The following is a 25,745-nucleotide window of genomic DNA, read 5'->3' on the forward strand; positions in this document are numbered from 1 at the left end:
GCCCCGCCCCGCCCCTCCGCGCGGCCCCGCCCCGCCCCTCCGCGCGGCCCCGCCCCGCCCCTGCGCCGGCACCGCGCAGCTCCGGTCGCTCGCACGGGCCTTCCCGCCCTGAGGCCGTGTGCGGGGCGGGCTGGGGCGGCCATGGAGGGGAGCGGGGAGGGGGCGAACGCGGCTGGGCCAGGCGCTGCTCGGCTGTGCACGGGCGGGGGGCGCAGGTGGAGCCGCCGGCACCCGGGTCCCGGCCGCTGCGGCTCGGCGGGCAGGCCCGGGAGCCCGCCCGCCCGGGCTGCGTCAGCACCGCGCCGAGGCGCAGCCGGCCGGCCTGCTCAGAGCCGCTTACGGTGCCGGTGGTGCCAGCGTGCGCTTGGCTGGTGTCGCCGCAGGTTAGCAGTGGCGTTTCCTCGTAATTCCCCGCCATAGGTCGTAGCTGATAGTACATCTGCTTTGTCATACATGAATGAAATCACGGCCAGGTCAAGTCAACAGGTGCTCACAGGGACATTACAGCAACAGAGGTGTTTCCCACTGCTGTTTAACATGTGCCGTTGTGTGCATACATCATGTTGTGTAACTAGCAATAAGATGACAGGTAAGAACTGGTTACATTCCGTCAGTAAGATGACAGGTAAGGACTGGTTACATTCAGTGTTTCCCACGCTGTGCTGTGAGCCGTTAACAAATCTTTACAGCCACTTTTAGTTTCTACATCCACCCCGGTGCACAACATGGTTGCACGCAGCCCCTTGTACCTGAAAGAGCAGAGCTTCCCAGCAAAAATAACAGCATTGTTGCTTTATGGTGTTGGAGTTGAGAGTTGATGCAGTTGTTTTCAAATTTTTTTAAGCTCCTTTTATTTAGTGACATTTACTTGGTTGGTTTTTCTCCTTAAGTCCTGGCTTAATTTAACCTGGACTTAAATTGAGGGGAAACACTCTTTTTGCATGGGTTTATGGAAGTTCATAGACTTTAAAATGCTGAAGCATGTAGTATTGTGATTAAACAATGCTCAAGAATGATAAATATAAAGGTATAGCGGTATGAATGTAAATAATGTATGAATTAATTAATAGATAAGTAGGGATGATTTTTTTTCCTTTAATGGTTAAAGTCGTAGGCTAGTTTATTGATTCATTTAATAGTCTTCTTTTTAATTCTGTATTGGGTACAGCAAATAACAGAATTCTCGAGGTTATTTTGTGTGTATAGCTGCTCGTGTGTGGTATTCCCAGGGTGACCCGCATGTTTTCCAGAGCTGCAGCTGGAGGGTGCGAGGTCCCGGGCAGGGCCGGGAGCAGCAGCAGTAACTGGTTGCAGTTCACACCACTCAGAAGAAATCCCTTTCTCAAACAAACGGCTTAGAAGTCTTGCTGTATCTGTGCTTTCAGGCTGGTGTTCTAATCCTCAGGGGTCTGGAAACGAGCTCAGGCTTTCCAAAGAAACTAGTGTGGGCTTAATGCCCTCATTGTCCTTTCCCCAGCGTTCATAGCCACCCGCTTCTCCCCGTGGGTCCCCAGAGTCACAGCCCCCGTGTCCTGCCCCGGCGCGGCTTTGCGCGGCGGGCGAGCTGAGGTCACTGGTACCCAGCCCGGCGCCCTGGCTGCAGCACGGCCCCCACCACCGCGCCCGCACCGCAGCAGCCCAGAGGCAGAAGCACCGAGTCCCTGCGGGAGAAGGAGCGAGGCCGCTCCCTGAGGATCTTCACAGCATCATGACTCTCCAGGTAAGCAATTCTGGATCAGGTGAGACAGAGATGCGAGAAGAGGAGAAAGAGTGGGGTGCACTGTCCGTCTGTGCAATGCCGTGTCAGAGACAGCCGTATTTCTTCAGCATAAGGATTATTACTGCAAAATCAAGGTTACCTTGTGGCAAGGGAAATTTCCCTAAACCTTTGGAGGATAAATAACGTGTTACTTTTTGCAAGCGGAAGGTGAGAGAAGTGCCGCATATTTTGAACTATTCATAGGTCATGTAAATTATTTGGAGCCTTACCTGTTTAGAGCGTGTGTGAATTATTTTTCTTTACGTGTGCATCTGAATTTGCTAGGACTGGATTATGCATTGAAAGGTAGGTACACATTTATTGTTTTAGTATCTAGCTATTGGAGCTGTAAAAGGAGTAGGGGAACTTGAAGCAGTGGTATATGTGCATTTGGGAATCATGAAAAATTTTAAGGGACTTGTGCATATTTTTTTAGGAGTGTGCATTTTTGGAATGGTACATTTTGATGGCCTTGTGTTTCTGTAAGAAAGCTTCTACTTTCTGGCTAGAGAGAGCTTCCTGCTACCTTCTCTCTGACTATAGATATAGTTCTTGAGGAAATTATCTTCATTGCTGGCTTTTAGCCTCCTATCTTTGTAGCAAACTATGAATACGTCCCTTGTCTTGCCCACGCCCTGATGGATTAGGCTGTTTTTCTTCATTAGGCTTTTCATTATCCCTTTCACTTCCAGATTTGCAAGCCCTTTTATCCTGGTCTCATTATAATGTCTGTCTCAGCTCCATTAGTGTGCGTGTTCTGCAAAGAGCGAACAACATAATGCTCTGACCTAGATGCAGGGACTGTATTGCCAGGAGCTCAGCAACTTTCTTCTGAGCTGCAATTATATCGAATGGCACAGAGGTTTCATTGTGGTGGTTTACAGCTAAGACGAAGAATCCCGTTTCTTCGGTGGGTCAGAATTGCCAGATCCCAAGCCTAACACCATCTTTATTTGATTAGTGATCACTGAAATTATAGTTTGTTTTATTGTGCCTTGGATTCACTCTAGAAAATAAATTTATTAGACTGATGTTTAAGCTATGAGCCATAAATCACTATTAGAAAGAGCTGAGCGCAATATGATATGTCATTGCTGTACACAGTTACGCTTTATACAAAAAAACCACTGGTTGAAATATTATGGTATTCTACACGTTCTGCATTAGACATTATAGAGGTTTTCTATCCACCATTGCATTGGTTGACAGCTACCAAGCTGTGTGGGAATGAGGACAAAATGAATAAAATAATGTTTTCATCGGGGAGGCTGTAAAAGTTTTACAAGTTTTGCAAACTGCCAAATTATGCTGCTGTAAAGAAAGAATTCAAGCTTTTTTCTTTAATGCATGTGTATATGTGTATGTTTATGTCTATATGTCTGCTTTTAATTTGAGGAGTGAAAGGGAATTAGATTGGCACATGATTAAAAGGAAATTATATTTTTATAGGCTATTCTTAAGCATGTTGTGTAAGCAAGCAAATGCTAAGCAACAGTGTGCACAATGGTTGGCTACAGGGAGATGAAGAAAGAAGTGGTTAGTATTTAAATTTCATTTCTGGGTATTTCTTGCTGTATAAGATATGCACTTGCATATTTTGAAAACAATATCTTGTGATATTTTCCTATAGATCTAAATAGAACAAAAGTATATGAAGAAGCTTATTAACTGTTTCCTTTATTTTTTTGAGTCATCTTTTGTTTTTGCAAGTCTAATAAAGCTTCTAGTTCATTCTTATTGTGAAGTTTAGATCAGAAAACAATTCAAGCCATGTGGAAGATTTCCACTGACTTGACTATCCTTGTACATCAATGCTGGGAGAGGCTCACATGCAGTAGTGACCACAGTATAAAGATAAAACTTATTTAAAGTTTAATCAGTTGTGTCAACTCACTTTTATTATCGATACTGCTTCGTAATCTTACTGTTAACAGAGCATGAATGCTGCTTTTGTTTATACATGTATGGGTAATATCAAGAGATATCTGTGATGTAGATGTCAGTGATAGCTATAGTCAAGTATATCACATCTGCTGGTGTTCAGATTACGAATGAAATACTTTAATAAAATCTTACCTATGAAAGAAATCTTAAGTGTCAAAGATGCACCATTCCAGTTTCTTTAGGATGCTATTTTTAATTCAGTGATAAGTTAGTTGCATTGCTGATATTCTTTCCCTTCATTGAGCACATCTCCACAATAAATGCTATATACATCTGTCAGAAATACTTTTGTTAGCACATATGTGGACAAGCGTTTTTCCATAATTAGACTACAGTTTTGGTACCTGAGTACAAAACTCCTTCGTATTTTAATTATGTGTCTGGAGTGACACTGGGGCAAGGTGGGATGTACAGTTGAAGCAGTAACTGCCCATGTCCTTGCTCCTGCCCTGAGGAGAGCTCAAAGTGGACTGGCCCTCTTTTCATGGAGGGATCAGCTGCCTGTGTGCCAAGGTATATCATGAGGTACAGAGTCATATGAACAATCTCACAAGACCTGTGAGTTCAGACTCCGGTTTATCTTATAGCCACGTGTCCGTCCGCCCCCAGCTGCCAGGCAGAAGGTGCCCGTTCTGTGCTCAAGGCACAGGGCAGAGTGCTATTGCCCCAAAGCCCTGGATTTTCTTCCTGCACTGTTGGTGACGTTGCTGCCCTCAAACCTTCCTGGTTTAACCCCAGCTGGCAACTAAGCACCACACAGCCGTGCGCTTCCCTCCCCCACAGTGGGATGGGAGGGAGAATGGAGAAAACAGTGAAACTCCTGGGTTGAGATAATGATAGTTTAATAGGACAGAAAACAATAATAATAATAATGATAAAAGAATATAGAAAATTAGTGATGCACAACACGATTGCTCACCATCCATGCTCAGCCTGTCCCTGAGCAGTTCCCGTGGCCAGCTTCCCCCAAAATACACACTGAGCGGGATGTCATGGGGTACAGAACATCCCTCTGGCCAGTTGGGGTCAGCGGTCCTGGCTGTGCCCCCCCGCCCCCAGATTCTTGTTCACCTGGCACAGTGTGAGAAGCTGAAAAGTCCTTGGCTGCTTAATAACAACTAAAACATCAGTGTGTTAGCAACTTATTCTAACCCCAAAACACTGCACTATACCAGCTACTAGGGAGAAAATTAACTCTAGCCCAGCTGAAAGCAGGACACTACCAAAAGGCAGGATAGTGATATTTACTTACTGGTCCTTGGCAATTTTTGGTGAAAAATTAAAAATTAATTTAACACTCGAACTTCCTGAAGCATTTCAGGTGGTTGTAGGAATTCAGGTACAGGTAGCCTACCGAAGGAGAACAAGAGAAAATACTACATAAGAAGAAAAATAAAGATTGCAAGGCTTTTATGAAAGCAAACATTAATACTACAAATATTAGGAATTCCTCATAATGAGGGCTTTAGTGCATTGCTTACAAGAAGCACACATGAACTATGGGCTGTGATTAATAACTAAAGCACTGGTTTTTTTCTTTTATGGCCAAAGATACTTGTCTTTAGAACATCTAGGATAACCCAAGGATTGAATGATGCTTGATTGAAAATGTTTTTGTTTGCACCTAAGTTAAAAGCTATCAAAGCTGTAATTTCTGGAGAAAGAATCCATTTCTTTAGTCAAATTTGAGATCAGAGTTTTCTTGTTTGTATGGATTTTTTTTTTTTTTTTTGCTATGGCATTAAGAACAAGTAGATGTAGAGCATATACAGTTTTCACATCAGTGTAATAACTGATCCAAAGGGAAATACTATTACAACTTGTGCTGTAAACTTCATAAAGTCAAATTAAATTCTAATGTAATTGCTTACAGAGTAATTAGCCGGAGTTTCTTTGTACCATTTTTAGTTAATTGCTGTTCAGCAGATACAGTATTTAAAGAAGAAATTAAATTATCTGAAATACCTGTCTGTAGTCACAGCTATTGCAATCGTGGCAGTCCAGCCACGGCTACAAAGATTTTGCAGCAGGAACTCCTTAGAGATCAGATCATATTACCGTGTCCATCATGAAAGCTTGGCCAGCTGACAAAAGATTTCTAAAGGTTTATCATTTACTGATTTGACCTGAAATATAAAGATTTTCGTTCTTGTATAATTATGTTCATAAAGCGTTTCTGTATTTAACTATTTCCTTTTAACATCCGCAATTTAAAAGAGTTTCAGAAGAAAAAAAAATTGACTTGCACTTTGTGGCAAATAGTAGAATTGTCTCCTGACCTATATATTAAGATATTTCACCACCAGTAAGATGGCAAAACCATCCATTCATGAATATACATATATGAAGTTTTTTATAAGTGCTAAGTCTACATCAATATTAATGTAACTATTGCTAATTTAAAATATTAAATCAAACTGAAATTATTTTCTTTAGCTAAATTGCCAGAAATGTTTGTTGTTCAGACCTGTCAGAAGATACAACCCCTGCTCCAGAGAGCTTATTCCTTTAAGATCATTTCCAAAAGTTTGGTTTGCGGCAGTGGGGGACGCACCCTTGCTTTAAGGCTACAAACTGCCACCCTGTACAGGTGAGAAAAGGCCCCTCAATATTAGCAGAACTTTACAAAAAGGTCACTGTGAAGGCTGAGGGTTCTGTGCATGCTATTGCATCCCTCCTAACCCTCATACAGCCCTGAAAAGTGTTTGCTATTAAGTGTTGTGTTCTTTTCTTGAGCTTCTTTCCTGTGGTAGGGTCCCTCCCATGAATAAGCCAAAGGTGATCAGAAGTAAGCTACAGTCACGGAAAGAACAGAGGAAACCCTTCAGCTTAACTAGTTGGTAACAACTAGACGCTTTAACGATGCTTGAAGTGGTTTTTGGGAAATGTTTGCTTTTATTATTATTTAATTTAAATCATTAAGCTGCTAATAGGGCTACTTTTTGAAGTGGGACCCTCCATAGACTTTCCAAGATTTATTTACTTATACCAGTGTGACTATTTGTAGCGTACCACTTGTGGAATTTTTACTTTGTCAGGCTTCTAAGGGGCACATTGGGCAACTATTACTGTCTGTATCATTAAAGTATTTGGGAGCCCTAGTCAGGAGCGCTCGGGTTCTGCAAACAGAGGACAAAAGTGATATTGACTCTGAGAGCTGGAAGGTGTCAGAAAAGCTGAATTTCTCTTCAATGTAAAGAACAGGTTCTGCTTATATAGCATATATGTAATTTGTGCAGTAATTGTATATTACTGCGACTTCTGCCTGAGAGTTCAGGACTTGTTATCATGTAGACCACCTTTTTCTTTTTTTAACTCAGTTTGGCTGCCACTCGGAGTGAGGATTTTAGTTTGCGTTTAAAACAGAGCCAAACGAACCCCTCAAATGTTACTTAAACTCTTGGATGAATTGGGACAGAAGACACTTTATGAAATGTTTAACAATTTACTCCTTCAACTGAGGTGAGAAAGCTTGTCCAATTTTCTAGTCTTTCAGGAAAACAAATAATCAGGTTTCATATTTCTGACATTAAACTTTGTAGAAAACAAAAAATCCGTTTTCCTTATACAGAAAAAAAGCAAAGCTTCTGTTGTCCATATAATCCATTTTTAATTCTGATCTAAGATGACTAAATCCAGTTACTTCAATTAAAATAGTTTTCATGATCAGTTTAATACCTGCTAGAATGCTGATTATTTTTTAAGTAAACAATAGAGTACATGGAAACAAACAAAAATGCTGAGAAGAGATGCTGTAAGGTCATTTCAACATTACCAAGTCAGCTTTTATATGTAATCTGGAGCACATGATTTTGGTTTATCTAAATTACATATAACATACTCTGGGTGTTTTGGTTTTTAATTCTAGAAAAATCCTGTATCTGTCTTGCAGTGCTCCCAAATATTTGCTTGGTAAAACAAAACAAACCCCACAGTGTTTAGTTGTTCTTAAAAAAAAATTTGACATAAAAAGTTGGATGCAAACCTTCATGTTTTTTCTGTGATTCTGTGGTGTAGTTGCATTTTATTAATATTGAGAATTATTTTGACTAAAACAGGAGCAAACTGCATAATCATAATTACATGGCTTTGGTCTATAAAGCTTTAGATTTAAGAATATAATTTGGAAGACATTTGATTTAGAATTTAATGTGGTAATTCTGCCAATCATATAGGGTATCGAATTACCAAGTTCCACAGCATTAAGCGGACAAAATGGCACTTGGAATCTGGCTAATTCTCAGTATTGTGCCGAATAAAGAATGAAGGAGCATTATATTCAAAATATCTCCACATAACTGCAGTGTTTCTCAAAGCTAAAACTGCTAAAGATTGTTTTAAAGACCACTGGGTGTTTGGTTCTGGGAGGCCTGGATGGGAATCAGCTGGAAACTGTCAGTTATGCACACACTGAGGTTCTTGCTGAGCTGGAAGTTTATTTGTTAATAAGCACCTACATTGCTGCAAGATTTTTGTCTGAAGAGCTTTCCTTCCATTGCATTTTTAATGGTGCTATAAACTGTCAGAACTAGAGATGTGGATTATCATCATGAACCCTTCTCGTCTAATGTTCTGTGAATTTATAACTGCAGTTTAAATAAGATTCAAGATCTGGTTTTAATCGCTGTTTTGCAGGGAGCATTCATTTGCTAGAACACCCTTTTAATCATACACCATGGGTTTTTGTTTTAAACATCCCTTTTAAATATACCTATCTGCCTGCTGCTCCTTGTTTCAACTCTGGTGTTAACCAATGTACGTGCTCCGGTGGTGAGCACTTCTGTTCTTGGAAGACTTGTGCCTTCTCTTTGTGGGTTTCAAATAGCAACTGAGAATTTTGCAAAAAAATTGAGAAATTCCTCAGAAGTTTGTATCTGGGAGCTTTACTCACTAGCCAAACTAGATTTCCAGGCCAAAAAAAAAAAAAGTTAATTCATTTTGGGAGGCAGAGGTGCCTGGTTTGGTGGGGGGGTGGCCGGGTGTGTGCAGAAGGCTGCAGTGTGCCCAGCTGCCCATCCTCACCCTCGTCCACCTGCTGCTGCCTTAACACGGCCACCGGCTGATGGGTCCTCACATCAATGAATGTGTAGTTTTGTGATTCCATGAAGGGGCCTTTCTTTGAAGACAGATACTTGAGCATCAGTCTCTAATTAAATTCTTTTTCATTTTTCCTTCTTGAATTTAAATACAGGAATAACCTTTCTCTTGTACTTATAGAATGCTATAGTGAAGCCAGCTCTGCATACTTGCTTGTTTCTATCACCTGGGCCACCCAGCAGTCATTTGCCAAGGAGAAAGGCATCAATTGGGGAGACAAGTGTGTATTAGGTTTTCTTATTTAAAAGAAGTAAAAATGTTTCCTGTAGCTAGAGAAAGGAAAAAGTGGTCTAAAGAAGCACAGTACAGACTGCTGAGGTAATGCCAGGGTCTCAGTTATCTAAACAGAGCCACAGCACTCATGGTGAAACCATTGTTGAATAGTTCACTGATTTTAGCACAAAGTTGTGGGCTGGTTTTGTACATATTAAATATACATGTAATAGCACATCTTGCAGGATATACTGTGCTTCTGCAAATGCAGGTTCAACTCAAAAGCTAAAATCATGATTGAAACCTGCATATAGCATGTTAAAGTGCCTGCTTCTGTTCTGAATTATAGTAGTGCAGTAACCTGGCAGGTCTATGGTCACTGTACAAAATCTCTCTCTGAAAAGTCCTGGGCATGAACCAGGACTCCAAACTTGATGCTAAAGTCTAGCCCAAGACCTAGTATATAGTGAGAGTAACGGCTGTAGCCTTGCGTTGATGTGAATGTGGGATGCATGACGATGAACGGAGTAAATTTTTTCTTCACTCTTGTGTTCTGCTGTGTTTGAGAGTTGGGTGTTGCAGGTCACACTGGCAGCTGCGCTGCCCATCTCTGTAGGGTACATCTGTACCAAGTGCTGGTCACCTCCTGCACTGTCAGCAGAGAAGGGGCAATGAAGGGGGCGGTGGGCAGAGCCCCTCAGGGTGTTCCAGCTCCATCTCCAGTCCACACTTTGCAGTCAGGGCCAGAAGGATTCAGGGATTACAGCTGGGGGGTGAAGTTCAGTGAACGCCTTATACCCCCAGCGTGACTGTGAAAGACATATACACTACAGCCATTGCATAGGGTGCTTGCACGAATGTATCTGTAACTATCCTGACACCAGGCAGTCTGTAATGGTTCCAAGTGTTTAGATGTAAAATTGTTGGAAAAAAGAGCTTTATTTATTTTAGCAGTGCTGACTGTCAGCTAAGTAGGCCTAGTTCTCTTTCTAACAACTTACGGTTTTATTAAGCTTCATTCATAGGAAAATGTCTAGACTTCCCACTAAATCCAAGTGAGTAATAAAGAATATCCAATGATACTACTGCGTGTGCTATACTTAGTTTTAAGCGCACCCCCTGAGAGGAAAACCAACACTTTTGTTTTTTCTTTCATCAGGCGGACTTTGATCATGCTGCAGAAGATGTAAAAAAATTAAAAACAACACCAACTGATGAAGAACTGAAGGAACTATATGGATTGTACAAACAGGCTACTATTGGAGATATTAATATTGGTATTCCTATTTCCTATATATACTTTACACTTACTCCCGTATCTTGATGAAATCAAACATTATGTAAATCTGCATGGTAATCAAAGGTATGCATTTATTTTGGCAGAATGTCCAGGAATGCTGGATTTGAAAGGCAAAGCCAAATGGGAGGCGTGGAACCTGAAAAAAGGTGTCACACGAATTAAATTTACATGATGTAGTCATGTTTATAGGATGACAAATGAGGAAAGATAATGACTCCTACTTTACTTTTACAGGTTTATCAAAAGAGGACGCCATGAAGGCCTATATCTCTAAAGCAAAAGCACTGGTAGAAAAATATGAGATCTAGAATACTCAAAATAATTCCCAATAATAACTAACTCTGCAGTAGCTAATGAACTAAATCTGTTGAGAAAAATACAATACTAACTCCTTATTGTGTAGTCTGACAGTAAAATTTTTTAAGCATAAACATAAGCCGTTTGATTGTAAGGAGTACTAACGTACATACTCTATTTTTAGATTGTATCTTACTCTAAATAAATTTGAACGTAATAAATGAAGCTTTCTGTAAGAATTGTGGATTTTTGTGAGCATTACATTCTATTTAGCGTTTTTACAGGAGCATGCAACCAGAGAAGCTCTAGAAGTATCATTTTTTTGCAAATGAGGTTTCTTTGTTCCATATGAAGTGAAGGGTTTGTGCAAATCCAAGATGAGAAGAGGGGAAAGATGAAAACATTTTTTTTTAGTTTTTAAGACCCAAAGCCAATGTTTAGTTTTCAAAAAAATCAGAAAAACTCCTCCTTTCAAAGGATTACAACTAAGTTCTCGAGGAACAGAACAACTCTTACGCATAACTGCATGAAATTCTACAGAAAGAGAGACATATTATGAAGTGCTGTGGACTAATCTTACACCTCCTGTCATTAAAATAGAGGGAAATACTCATAAACCAGCATTTTCTATACATTTTGTTATGTGTTTTGTCAAGAAAATTTCATTAGAGGGTTCCAGCAGATAGAAGTGACCTCCAGGAAGCTTGTAAAAGGAAACGTCTCCACTTGTTAGGTTGTGCCAGGCTGAAAAAGGTATTTAAAGTGTCAGAGAAATGACAATCATTGTGGTCATTTTACATAACTATTTCAAAGTTATTATTTAATAATTATTTTAAATCCCATATCAACTGCTTTGGTTAACACATTGAGATGGCTCTGTTGATCTCTTTCACTTAAGAAAGAGATAAAAGACCCTAGAAAACTCTTCATTAACTGATTCGATACAACAGGAAAATGCGTAAGAGGAAAATCATTTAAGCAAAGTACCTTCTGAATCACATGGATTATCTTCAGACCCATTAAAGCAGGTGATATCACAAGAGAAGGGAATATTCCTTTCTGCTGTCTCAAAACTGTGAACATAAAAAGTAGTAAAAAAACTTTCCATAAGACACTTATGTTTGAGGTTTGCTTCCACACATGAAATAGTTTTTCTTTCTCCTACAAAACATAACAAACTTCAGGCATTGATTGTGCAGAACATCAGGGAAGGAATTACTTCAAGATTTCTAGCTCCTTATCCTACAGCAATTTTAAAGAAAGAATGAGCCAACAGTTAGGAAAAAAAGAGCTTCAACCTGAAATAAAAATTCCCACCTACAATAAACGATTATGTTGTCTGCTTATATTCAAGTTCTAATATTTCAGGGCCTTATCAGTGTCAGGTTCCTACGGCCAAAATGGGTCCCACATCCAAGAGTGTCCTTGTCTTTGCCACAGGAAGAAAGCGTCACCACTCAGCTACGGGAGCAGTTGTGTAGGATCCAGTGAGGACAGCAGGGAGGACAGAAAACTGCCCATCGCCCTCTGGATGCCTTGAACCCAGGGATTCTTTGCTCTGGTTAGGCCAGGGCGCCTTGGGTCAGGAGGCTGAATGCAGTGATTGTGATGCATGATCAGTTCAGCTTATGAGCCTCAGAAAACAATAAAAGATGTGAGAATATTCCTTTTAGTGGCTACTGACTTTGGATCCTGAGTAGAACTGTCATTCTACCATGACATTCACTGCTGTAATAGCAGTAGTGGTTGCTACAGTAAGCAGCGTTTTCATCTGGGGCTTAAATACTACAATATAAATGGAAAAGCACAGAAAAGAGAACACTATGTTTACTGTTTCATATTCTTTTTAGAGCAGAAACAAGAAGAAATTCCAGAGAAAAAAGAAAACCTGAAATGATCAGACAAAAGTAAAACTGTAAAATACAAATATAAATGTAATACAAAACTGTGAAACTTACGAAAATGTCTGAAGCACTCTAATGTCGTCTTTGAAAGTATGTATCAGATGTTTCTTAATGTCTTCATTTTGCATGAGGTCAGGAGGAGTTCCTCCTAAAAGTTGTATATATGTAAGAATGTCTTCATCTTTTGTATCACATACGGGTATGCTTTTTATGTGAAGAAATTCTTCAGACTGTCAGCACAAGACAAAACAGATCAGATGTTGCATAACATACTTTAAATAATGTTTTCATTAAGAATCATTTTAGTAAAAAAGTACAGTAATTCTGTGTCCAAAATAAAATGGCTGATTAGTTTAACATAGAGAATACTTCTTGGAAAGAGTTAGTAAGACTGTTTTCTGAAAATACAGAATATGAGTGAGCCAAGCACCCTCAGGGTCTGAAACTTCCACAGACAACCATTGATTTAATTTTGTTCGAAGTTTGAACATTGAAATACAGCTAATAAAATAATCTAAGAGAAAGAAATGCCTAGCAGTGGACACAAATCTGACTAATGAAGGCCTGGAGAGACCAACCGATTATGGAAATTTGCAGGAATAATGATTGCTTCCATGCAGTACTAGCCTGTACTCAGGATTGCTAAGAAGCCCCAGAAACAGAAGAATGAAAAGAGCAAATGCTGACTGAGTACAGGAGTGCTGGGGAAAAGCCACTTCACTGTTGTTTTCCTGAGAAAGATGAGCAGAACCACCAGAACCTGAAGGAACTGAGGACAGGTTAAAAAGCCAACGAAGAAGGAGGAAAAGAAATAAATGGACAAATGTACTGAAGGCTGGTACAGGAGGTTTATGAAAGCTTAGTTTAGACCGTTCACATGTGACAGAGTAGGGAGTGGCACTTTATATTTTGTTTTGATTACATTTTTAGTATTAAGCCAAAGGCTATAGTAAATAATACAGTATTCAAAAATGGTGCCATTAGCTTAAGGAGACTGTTCTCCCTGGGCTAAGGTCAATGCTTGTTTTATATCAAAGCAACTCTGCATACCATATGGTAAAATGTTATTTTTGCTCTTGGTAGCTAATATACTGTTTTGCTTTGTACCATTAGTGATGCTGTAACTTACATTTGGGGCATGTGCCCCTGATACAAAAAGATGGATCGGCTCTAGTCCGTACTTTTCTTTCAAGTGTAGCGCAACTGCAAAACTAATATAAGATCCAAAACTGCAGCAAAAAGAGAAATTAAAGCACAGTAAGATAAAACATATGTAAAAACTGGAACATTTAAACATTATTTGAATTTCAGCACTAACTGGCTATCTTGAACAGTTACCAAAACCATATATGATGTGTAAATTACAGTGATATTTGCTACTAGACATGAAATGTATTCCTATACAGTCTAGTTTTACAAGTCAGGCCCTTTTGCAGTAAGAACAGTTATTTTGAATACTTGGGACTAAGTGATCTTCAAAATCTATGTGTTTTACAAATGGTTCACCCCCTGCATTCATGTAGAGTAAGCACTGACACAAATATTAAGAGTAAATAGAACTATAATGTATCATCGCTAGAAAAAAATAAATCGCAACACTGCCATTCTTAGAGGACGTTGTGCCTGAGGTGATAAATAAATAACCAGAATCTTTGAGATCAAAAGCGTGGTTTAGGATGACTAAAGACCTTTGCAGAAGTGTATTTTCCTAAAGTTTTTCAAATAAAGGCAAGTAACTATCTACTCCTAGTGTTCAAATATAAAACTCCTTCACCAGGGTATCTAAAAATGTATATATTTTTACCTGTGACCAAAAAATGCAAATGGTTTTTCCTGCAATTCTTTTAACAAAACACTTGTAATTTCATTAACTATGGTTGTCATGTCTTTTGCAAAAGGCTCCTCAAGACGAGATTCTCTTCCAGGAAGCCTTATAGAGGACACTGCAGAAGAGGTAGAAGGAGGGAGGGAAAAGAATTACAGTTATTTCAAATAGAAACAGTAAAATCATGTTAAGTTTTTAAATCTGTTCTGCAGAATATATAATTATTTAAATTAACCTTTCTTACAGTTGATATAGTGTATTTACTATTGCTACTGCTGTCTTTTAATCCTGTGAGAGATTAGGTCTCTGTCCCTTGCTTCACTCACAAATGATGCATCTCCCATTGATCTGATGGATAAATGCCTTGGGTCAGAAATCCACAAGGTCCTACTCTCAGCTCAGGTTTCAAAGCAACTTTATTATTATTATTACTAACAAACAACTACAATTCATTAATTTCAATAATAATAAGTTTGAGGGTTGTGTAAAATACATCCTTTCAAGGGCAGCATCAGAAAGTTAATCTATATTGGAATCATACGGTCCTTGTTTTCTCCTTTGCATGCTCTTCAGCACTGAACATAGTAAAATGTGGAATCATAGTATAAATTGATGGTAATTTTTATTTATATGGAAGGACATATTGCATGCTTTTATTCCTTTCAAATCTGGGGATTTCCCTCCCACTGTTTAGAGAGAGGAATGAATAGAACAGAAAAAATGCTGATTTTCTAAAATCTTCTTGACATCACACATACTGCCAAACTCACATGGAAGTAATGGGTCAGACACAAAGTATTTTAGAAGAGGTAGAATAAACCACTACCTAATACCATAGATAGCAGTACAGAAATGTTTGCATCTTCTATACTTCCAATCTGCACAAAACATCTTTGAAAGAGCATGCTACACTATGATTTTATTAATCCGTGTCTGCAGTTGCTCCTAGGCCATCTCCTTAGTAACTTTGCTGGAAGCATTTCCAGTGGACAGAAGTGGTTTTTTTAATTTAAAGTGTCAAGGAAAATTTGATGTGACTTGTGCAACTGTTTACAGAAAGCATACAAGCATTTAGAGGACTTGTACAATCGCAGTAGCAATGCTGTCTATAAATGCTAGATTATTTTTCTTATTTGTGGAAGGCCTGGAAAATGGCCTTAGTTCCTCTTCACACAGTTCAGCAACAGATCTTTTTAGTGCTGATGTAGCCTGATAGCAATGAGAATTACTTCACACTGTCACTAAATGTAATTTCACTGTTATAAATCCATAGTTTAAACTCCGGTTTTGATATGAGTGCAAAACCATGCAAACACTCTGGATGACAGAAATTCATTCTGTGCAGTCTCTCAACATTAAAAATAGTTCTCAGATCTTCACTGTTAACCTTGCTGATGACTTTTTTATATTAATAATATGCCAGTGTATTGCTGTTTCTGAATCATACCAATAGTTTCTGAAGCAGTCAAGCGTACCATAGTCTTGTGAAATTTAGCTCTGAGAGTGTAACTTTTTAACCCAGCCAAATATAATTTGGTCCAAGGTAGTACAGAAACTTAGTAAACCAGCACGCTAATGGAAATGCTAGTTTCTAATGGAATTCCTTTCTGGGTAAGACCCATTGGAGAAAGACTGAAGTGCTTTCAAGAACACTATATTTCATTCAGAAAAGTTGGCTACGTTGTATTTCAGACTTGCTTAACTTCTACTTTAACTACACAAATGACTAACCTTCAGTTGAGCTGCTGAAGAGTTTGCCCCATTGAGCAAGATGAGAAGTTCCACCCCCAGCCCACGGAAAGCAAATCAACCTACAGAGAGCGTTTGGCCTTTTGTATGGACAAGCAACCAGTTTCTCCATTTCTAAAAAACAAACAAAGAACCGCAAAAAACAAGAAAACCAAACATCATTCTAGAACAAGACTCTTCAGCTATAGGAAAATGAGAGTGAATGAAGTCTAATTTGAAACAATGGGCTGCAATATTTTCTGTCATCAGAACTGCTTGTGCCACAACGATCTGTTAGATAAGAGATAATCTTCATGCAACAGTGGAAACCAGTTCTGGTTTTATAAATGGTGATGGAATAGTATTGGGCAACACCCCTAGTTAATATTTTCTCCTATTCAAGTCACTGTCCACAAGGAATGTAACAAGCAGCAGAATAAATCGATATGGGATTTCAGGATGACCATTTAGAAACACAGGCTTTTAGAACATACAGAAAAATATAAGGTCCATCTAAAGACCTAGAAAACATAAGGACCACCTGGTTCAATATTCTCTCTAATGCAGTGGTAAAATGGATGTCAAGGGAACTGGATGCAGTTTCTTTATATATAGGAAACATCAATGAATTTCTCTTTCATGTATTTATCCAGTCTCTCCTTCAATTCCTATGAACAGGTGCCATCTATGACATCCTCTTTCAATGAGTTGCACAGCTCTACTATCTTGCATAAAGAATAAGCTCCTTTTTTGTTTTTAATCCAACTCCTGCAGCTTCATTTCATGGACACAGAGCAGTACTGCAAAGAAAGTGAATGGCAGGCCTCTCAGGATTTGCCACAGAGCGTTTCTGAGATCTTCTGTCATATTGCCTCTGGCCTCAGTCAGCCTTTTTCCTGAATGAAAAGCCTTGGCTTGCTTCAGTATCCCTCCTAGGGCGCTGCTTCCATACTCATGACCAGCATCGCTGCGCATCTCTGGACTTTTTCTTATTTTGTTATATTCTTTTTAAGACAGTAGGGTAACCACAACCACATTCAGCTTTGTCACAGCAGCGCTACTATTTTTGTTTACTGACTGACAAATGCAATAGCTGAAGCACGATTTATAACTACTCCTTCCTTCTCGCTGCAAAGGAAAAATAGCATTGAAGATGCCAACTCTGTTGCCTCTAGCATCAGATACTGTCTACTATCTGAAGAAAAAAGCAAGTTTCAACCATTTTTATTCTTCTTTCCCGATTTTCATGTCCTTTATTCCTGCTTATTAGGTTTGTGGACATAAGCACTGAGGTGACACCCTGCTACTGCTTGTGTGCTGGCAAAAGAACCTGGGAACACCATGTGCAACAGAAATACCTGGCAAAGAGAAATTAATTAGAAGCAACAGTGATACAGGATTTTTAAATAAAATGTTTTCCGCAACCATTACAATAAACTCACATGTTCTTGTTAAAAAGACTGAAAAATAGCAACTACAGGATAACAAGCAGCAAAATTCTATTTCCAAAATGCTGCAAAACATTATGCATATTATTTTTTTCTTTGAATATAGCTCAGTATATGCAAGGGCTGATTCATCATAAGATAGATCTACATGCCTACATGCAGTCTTTTTCGCCTGCACAAAAAGTTTGAGAAATGCAACTGGATCAGAATAGGCAGCAATTCAAACCCATTTTAAAAACACAAAATGAAGCAAGACAGAAGAAAATCTACACAAATGTTGCTGTGGCAATTTCTTGATTTTCACATATATTTAAACTGGAAAGTTTGTCAACATTTGTTAAGAATAATTTCAAAGAAACTATAAGAGTAAGCCAAAAAAAACTTGTATCAAAAATCACTGGGCACACAATGTGAGCTTAAAAATTGCTGGAGGATAGTGGAACCAGTTCTGCAGAGGACATAATTCCTCTGGTAGATTCATTTAGCTTCAGTACCATTAGTCCCATTTACACAGTCACTTCTGCCACAAAAAGACACAAACCCTCAAACATCTCTGAAGCCAACGTTTTAACTTGACAGTCAAATAAGAAAAGGAAAATCTCTTCTCAAACTGATTCCAAAGGTGATAAAAAAATTTCAAGCATGATGAAGAAGTACATGTAGTCAAAGTCCCTAAACTATTTAAAGATACATTACCGGTCACTGAGAATCTTTCACACTTTCTACTCATACAGGCTTATTCCATCACCATCCACCCAGCTGACTTTAGCTGCTAATACTTGAATAGGTCGGAAAAACCACCAGTGCCTGGAAAAGACAGCCCTAGGGTGGATCCAGTTCCCAGCGCTGCACAGAAAGAAGCAGGCATCGGGATTTCTACCTACCAGCAGCGATGGGAGCAGAGGCAGCCTGGCAGGAGAGGACGGATGTGCACCCGGGTGGCACAGCTGCTGCTTTAAGTCTTCTCCAGGCTCAAGGGGAGGAGCCCACACCCTGGAAAAAAGGCAAGTCCTGAGGCACAGAGCACCCTAAAAGGGAGACAGAGCATCAGGGGCTTGGCCTGACACACAGCGTTGGAAGCAAGATAAGGAAAGCACAAGGACAGATCGGTGCCAGAGACTGACAAAGCCCAGGTCAACGTGCCCACGATGGTGCTGAAGTTCTACCACTTTCAATATGGAGCCCCACACCTCGCTGAAGAAAAAGCCTGCATAAAGTAACCAAGAAAAGCCAGCCTTTTGTAAGAACTATATTCAAAAGTACAGCGCCCACACCTCTGCTGGACAGTTTTGTAGGGGCCTGAAGATGTTAACGTAGAAGAACATCGCCTGATTTGAATCAAACACTGCATTTGGTTAGTAGGCCAGTTATAATTTCTACAAGCCGGAAGACATAGCTGTGTGTGAATGATTTATATTACCTCCTGTGTTGTGCCCCTGGGGACCAGATTCTATCAGCAACCTAAAACCACCAGTATATTTTGTAATTGCATTTGTAGTACTAGGAATATTGGCTTTTTTTTTTTTTTTTTTGTTACTCTACCAAAATTATCAGTAGTGATAATAATAAAAACATGCAAAAGTAGTGGCCAAGACCAATGAATCTGAGTGCTCAAATGGCTTCTGATGTTTGAGACACATAAACTGGACTACTCTGTGGGTTTCACATTATTCTTCATTTCTAGGAAACTGAAAAATCTGTGGTGCTAAGAGAAAAGCCTGTCTGTTGATTTAGCCAGTCAGTAAGCAGTTTCCCAAATGAGGTCTGCAGTTTTCTACTCCCTGCTGATTTCTGCTTGCCTGGGGAACCCTAAATTAACATGACAAACAAGCCAAAATTCTGGTGTTTCTCAAATTTCAGTATTTCTCCCTTATCCCACCTCTTCTGACTGCAGCAGTTTCCATGGAAAAGTGCGGGCTCCACAGTAAAGGCTGGTCCTGGACCCTGCAGCTGCCACTTCCAAATGGCAAAAGTGGAAAGTGTTGCTAAGGCTTCTTTTACAGGACTTTTCTATTGTAATTATCATGAAGTAAGATGAGGCACGCCTATGTTTGGAAGGTGCACAATTTAAAGCAGCTTATATTTGCTAGTCCTGACCTGTGCTGTCATGCCCAATACGGCTTCTCCACATGATGTATGTACTATAAGAGGTATTTGATGATAAGGTACAATTTATAATAAAGTACCTAATATGCTTTATTTATTCCTACCTCAAACTGTGCCAACTGTAAAATCTGACACCCAGTGTTAATGTTATAAAAGCCAGCTGTTATAAACATCAGGTCAACTAATAATGTTCCTAAAAGTAATAAAATACTACTGGGAACTATTATTTCCTAACTAAGGCTGAAAATAAAATAGGTTAAGATTTTGAAAGTATAGCATTAATCAAATAGCATGATATTTCCTGAAAAATAATGAAATTATAAATTGTATGTATTGGTTGGTTTTGTTTGCCTTCTAAATTTTTTCTCAGTATCCAAAGACTAGACATTTGTTTTCATATGAAAAATTAATATTTTCACAAATTAAGCAGTTCCAGGAGGTGTCACTCTCAACAAAATTATGTTTGTCATTTTCAGGGCTGAAGGTAAAAGAGGGCTTTACAGAGCCAGCTTTGCCAACTCAGTACTAGCACAGAACAGACTAGACTAGACTGTTTCAGTTGGAAGGGACCTGTTAACACAATGATCATCTAGTCCAACTGCCTGACCAATTCAGGGCTGACCAAAAGTTGAAATGTTGTTAAGGGCATTGTCCAAGTGCCTCTTAAACACCGACAGGTTTGGGGCATCAACCACCTCCCTAGGGAGCTTGTTCCAGTGTTTGACCACCCTTTCAGTAAAGAAACTCTTCCTAATGTCCAGTCTAAACCTCCCCTGGCACAGCTTTGAACCATTCCCTCATGTCTTATCACTGGATCCCAGGGAGAAGAGCTCAGCGTCTCACACCCCACCTCCCCTTCTCAGGAAGCTGTAGAGAGCCATGAGGTTGCCCCTCAGCCTTCTTTTCTCCAAACTAGACAAGACCAAAGTGCTCAGCTGCTCCTCACAGGACATTCCTGCCAGCCCTGTCGCCAGGTTTCTTGCCCTCCTCTGGACACATTCAAGGACCTTCACACCATTCTTGAATTGTGGTGCCCCGAACTGCACACAGTACCTGAGGTGAGGCCTCACCAGCACTGAACACAGCGGGACACCGACCTTTTTTGACCGGCTGGTGACGCTGTGTTTGATGCCCGCCAGGATGGGGTTTGCTCCCCTGGCTGCCAGGGCTCACACTGCTGCCTCACACTGAGCTGCTGCCACCCAGCACGCCCAGGTCCCTTTCTGCAGGGCTGCTCTCCAGACACTCCTCTCCCAATTTATACTTGTGCCCAGCGTTACTCAATCCTAAGTGCAGAATCCAGCATTTGGACTTGTTAAATTTCATCCCATTAATCACATCCCAAAGTTCCAATCTATCTAGATCCCTCTGCAAGGCCTCCTGTCCCTAAAGAGAGTCAGCAGCACCTCCCAGTTTGGTACCATCAGCAAACTTGCTAATGGTGCATTCAACTCCTGCATCCAGATCATTGATAAACATATTGACCAGAACTGGCCCTAGAACTGAACCCTGAGGAGCACTGCTGCTGACTGGTCACCAGCCAGATGTAGCCCCGTTCACTACAACCCTTTGAGCTCTGTTCTTCAGCCAGTTCTTCACCCAGCGCACCGTGAATCCGCTCATCCCACAGCTGGACAACTTCTCCAGAAGGATGCTGTACAGGACAGTATCAAAAGCTTTACTAAAATCCAGAAAAACTATATCCAATGTCTTCCCTTTGCCCATGAGGCGGGTGACCTTATCACAGGAGATCAAATTGGTTAAAGAAGACTTTCCCTTTGTGAACCCATGTTGACTGTACCTGACAGTTGCATTATTCTTTAAATGCCTTTCCATAATAGTCAGTACAATCTTCTCCATAATTTTTCCAGGAACTGACGTTAGACTAACAGGTCTGTAGTTCCTGGGTCTTCCCTTGCACCCTTTTGGTAGATTGGAATAACCTAGGCTAGCTTCCAGCCAGCAGGGACCTCCCCAGACTCCCAAGACCTTTGGTAGATGATCGAGAGGGGTCCTGCCACAACATGTGCTAGCTCCTTCAGTACTGTGGGATGAATCCCATCAGGCCCCATGGGCTTGTGAACGTTCAGCTGAAACAGCTGGTCCCTTACAATTCCAGTGTCCGCAAATAGAAAATCACTGTTCCCACAGTCGCAGTCCTCCGACTCAGGACAAGGCAGCCCAGTATCCGTCAGTATTATTAAAGAATGAGGCAAAAAAAAATTGAATGCCTCTGCATTTTCTTCATCCCTACTAGATGAGCATCTTCAACATCCTCTTGCTATTAACGTATTTTACAAAGGCTTTCTTGTTATCTGAAGCAACACTGGCCAGTTTCAACTCTGAGCTTTGGCCTTTCATGTTTTCTCCCTGCATATATGAACCACGGCTCTATAATCTTCCTGCAAAACCTGACCTCGCTTCCAGAAATCATACTATTTCTTTTTTCTCTTGAGCTCCATGAGAAGTTCTCTGTTCAACCAAGCTGGTCTTCTGCCTCACTTGCGTGAATTATGACACAGTGGAATTGCCTCCTCCTTTGCTTCTAAAAGGTGCTTCTTAAAAACTGATTAACACTTGTGGACTCCTAAGCCCGCAAATGCAGATTCCCAGGGTACTCTGCTAAATATAATAGCTCCCTGAATATCTTAAAGTTTGCTCTCCTGAAGTCCAGGGTAGAAACTCTGCTGTCCTTTTTTCTCATTACACTGAAAATTTTAAACTCAACCATTTCATGATCACTGTGGCCAAGACAGCCACCTACGATCACATCCTCCACGAGTTCTTCTTTATTCACAAATAGCAAGTCTAGGAGGGCATCTTTCCTAGTTGGCTCACTGAGTACTTGTGTCAAGAAGTTATCTCCTACAGACTTCAAGAATTTCTGAGACCTGCTCGTCATGGCAGTATGACACTCCCAGTTATGTCTGGGAAGTTGAAGTCTCCCATAAGGACGAGAGCTACCGATCCAGAAATTTCTCCTGATTGCCCGTAGAATAACTCATCGGTGCTTACATCCTGGCTGGGCAATCAGCAGTAGACACCCAGTACAACATCTCCTTTGTTTTCCATCTCCCTAATCCTCACCCAGAGGCTCTCAACCACATCATCGCTAACTCTAAGGGCTGTGCAATTAAATCTCTCTCTTACATATGACACCTCCACCTCATTTGCCCTGCCTATCCCTCCTGAACAGCCTGTAGCCCTCCATTCCAGCACTCCAGTCGTGGGACTCATTCCACCAAGTCTCACTAATACCAATGATATTGTAGCTCTGGGAGCTGAGCAACGCTTCCAGTTCATCCTGTTTGTTTTTTCATACTGTGTGTGTTGGTGTACAAACATTTCAGATGTGCTCCTGAGCCCTCCATGCTCCCAGAAGCAATGTAAATTGCCACCGTCAGGCAATGCCATGCCAACCCTTGGCTTACCTGCTGCAATCCTGTTGGTATCCCTTTCCCTGCATTAATTCTAGCTTAAAGGTCTCTCAATCAGTCCCTCCTGCTTATGCCCAAAGATGCATTTTCCCATCAAGACAGGTGGATCTCATCAGGCCCCAGAATACCTTGTCTCTTGAAGGCTCTTCCATGGTTTAAAACCCCAAAGTTTTGGTAGAGGCACCAGTCCTGGAGCCAGGTACTGATATCCTGGGCTCACCTGTTTGTTCCAAAGTCTTCCTCCATTACTGGGAGGGCTGAAGAAAACACGACCTGTGCTTCTATATTTTTTAGCATTCTTCTTGATAGACCTCAGACTTTTTGACGTGACATCATTTGTACCCATGTGAAAGAGCAGGAATGGACAGTAGTCTGAAGGTTGTACTAGGCTCTTCAGTCTTGTGGTGACATTCCTAATTTGGGCCGCAGGGAGGCAGCAAACTTCCCTGAAAAGAGGGTCCAGTCTGCAAACAGGTCATTCCATTCCACACAGGAGGGAATCACCAATGACCATAATTCACTGTTGTTTCTTCTTGGTGCTGGTCTTAATGCAGGTTTTGTTGCAAGGGGTTGGTCTCTCTGACCTTGGCAAGACCGTTTGCACAGGTTCCTCCTCTATCTCATTATGCGCTTCATCTGTCAGACCCAGGGCCTTGTACCTGTTCTGTAAGGTCTTGTAGAGGGTAACTTAGAGGGTAAGGAGAGGTTTCTCTTACCACTCAGTGCTGTAACCTTTTTCCACCCCTTCTTATCCCTTGTGATGCTGCCTTTCTCCTGGCACAAAGCAGATCCAGGACCTGCCTCCATAGTGGCCGTGCTGAGTTGGCTTCCATGCATCACAGATGGCAGAGTGTGGCTCCACTGAAAACCGCCGTCTCAGACTCTCAAATACTCCTCAGAAGTTCCTCATCCTTAGAGACTTCTCAGCTGCTGCTTTATGGCAATTTTCAGTCTCTTTTTGACCACTAAACTAATACAAATGGACCTAAAGGTAAGTCAAGAAATGCCTGCATTCTCTAAAAACTGAAATTTATTTACTACCAATGGATGGTAAATGACAACATCTACTGTGCTGTATAAGCAGTGTGCATTCTGCAGGTCATAGCAACCAAAGTGCATGAAGTAAACTGTCACTTCTAGCAATCTGCAAGATTAAAAGTGGGTGAAACACTTAGAGGATTATGATTCTTTCAGAAACGATACTGAAATAGTGCAGGAGTAATCTTTTTAGCCAGTAGTTATTAGTACTGGAAACCCACCAATGTAATTCTTGTTTAAGAATATAAACATTGCTGGGGCAGTTGCAACTCACTAGTAGTAGTTTAATGTGACGCATTTTGAGCAGTAAAATGAACACATACAGATCCCTGAATTAAAGTAACAAAGCAACATGTGTTCCTCAGTTGTACACAATAGATCCAAAGAACTAAATTGTGTATGTTGCTCAATAAAGGTTGACTTTAAATACTGATAGTTGTGAAATACATTGGATTGACGTCCAACAGTCATTAATTGTCAATAATTATTTATTATTTCAACAAACCTGCATCATTTTTAGCACATTTACTGCAACTATACTTCATTTCGTCATCACTCAACTTTAAAGGATAAAAATAAGGATACACTTAAATCTTTCCCTTAAAAAATCACCCTTAGCCGCTTATATGGAGATGCATGCAATTAAGCAGTTCTCATACCATCCAAAAGAAAGCAGTAGTAAGCCTTCCCTCTAGGGCAGTCTTGAGACAGAGACAGTCTTAAATGAATCAAAAATAGCACGCATCCCAATTTATTATTAATCTTAATTATGGCCTCAGAGAATTACACACAAGTAATAAAATAGGAATCATTCAGCTGAAACATGGACGGAAAAGCAGAATTTGCAGAAGGGAAGACTTTAGAGATGCATTAGCAGAACCTCCTGGAGAGATTTGGAAAGATGAGTGACACCAGAAAGAGTACTGAAGAGATCTCACCTGGAATTCTGCCCATAGTGCTGGTCAGCCTCTTTAAGAAAAGTGAGTTCAAACCAGATCTGGCGCAGGGCGTGGCTAGAAAAGAGTTTATAAAGATAATACATTACTTTCTACAACTGCAGTGGAAGAGAAAGGTGGGAAAGTGAGGACGTTCCAAGCAATGGTTACAGCTTGTCCATGAACTAACCATGGCTATAAATAAGATTTTTTTTTTAACCACTGGATCCATCAGATTCTGCAACAGCTTTCCAGAAAAGCTACCTGCTTTAAGATGGGAATTCAGGTTATTAAAGTGGTTATAGAACATGCATGTGACAACGGCTTGGTGAACACTTTCAGCACCATGCGCCTATTAGCTTGATGCTGGAATGAGTCTGTACGTGTGTGAAGACAGCCAGCTAGTTTCAATGCCATAAGATAGTTCTGCTAACAGAGAACCAGTTTAGTTTAACAAATAGAGAGTTCTTTTTATTATTGTACTTAATACATAGTGCTAAGGTCTGCTGAGCAAGGAAGAAAATAAAATTTTTAAGTACTCAGGGAAAAGCCTGGAGTAGAATCCAGAATCCAGTAGAAAAACTGACTTTCCAGTCTTGCAAAAAGAAATAAAGCATGGAAGTTACAGAAGAACGGCCAGTCTGTATACATGGCTGGCCATGGAAAATAAAAGAAAACTAAATGGACATTTTTGTTGCTATCTCAGTAGGAGAG

The 25,745-nt window shown here is 40.4% G+C and overlaps 2 protein-coding genes across 3 annotated transcripts; one reads left to right on the top strand and one right to left on the bottom strand.

Annotated features, from left to right (window-relative positions):
• Positions 1–319: 319 nt before the first annotated feature.
• On the top strand, positions 320–10,749 carry ACBD7 (acyl-CoA binding domain containing 7). 2 transcript variants are annotated; one of them, XM_065629102.1, is made up of 5 exons: positions 320–383; positions 1,478–1,720; positions 10,173–10,290; positions 10,397–10,459; positions 10,548–10,749. In XM_065629102.1, the coding sequence occupies exons 2-5, from the start codon at positions 1,709–1,711 to the stop codon at positions 10,619–10,621; spliced, it is 267 nt and encodes an 88-aa protein (XP_065485174.1). In that variant the 5' UTR covers positions 320–383; positions 1,478–1,708; the 3' UTR covers positions 10,622–10,749. The 2 variants fall into 2 exon arrangements, with proteins under 2 accessions (XP_065485174.1, XP_065485173.1); XM_065629101.1 differs by lacking the exon at positions 320–383 and having other exon boundaries at positions 1,275–1,720.
• Positions 10,750–11,220: 471 nt separating this feature from the next.
• OLAH (oleoyl-ACP hydrolase) lies at positions 11,221–25,065 on the bottom strand. The gene is made up of 7 exons (XM_065629103.1): positions 25,035–25,065; positions 16,071–16,202; positions 14,319–14,457; positions 13,644–13,743; positions 12,569–12,744; positions 11,598–11,683; positions 11,221–11,354 (listed from the first exon to the last, which is right to left on the bottom strand). Exons 1-7 carry the CDS (start codon positions 25,048–25,050, stop codon positions 11,221–11,223), a joined length of 783 nt encoding a protein of 260 aa, XP_065485175.1. The 5' UTR covers positions 25,051–25,065.
• Positions 25,066–25,745: the final 680 nt, after the last annotated feature.

This window comes from Caloenas nicobarica, chromosome 2, assembly GCF_036013445.1.
Source record: "Caloenas nicobarica isolate bCalNic1 chromosome 2, bCalNic1.hap1, whole genome shotgun sequence".
In the NCBI taxonomy this organism is placed as follows: domain Eukaryota; kingdom Metazoa; phylum Chordata; class Aves; order Columbiformes; family Columbidae; genus Caloenas; species Caloenas nicobarica.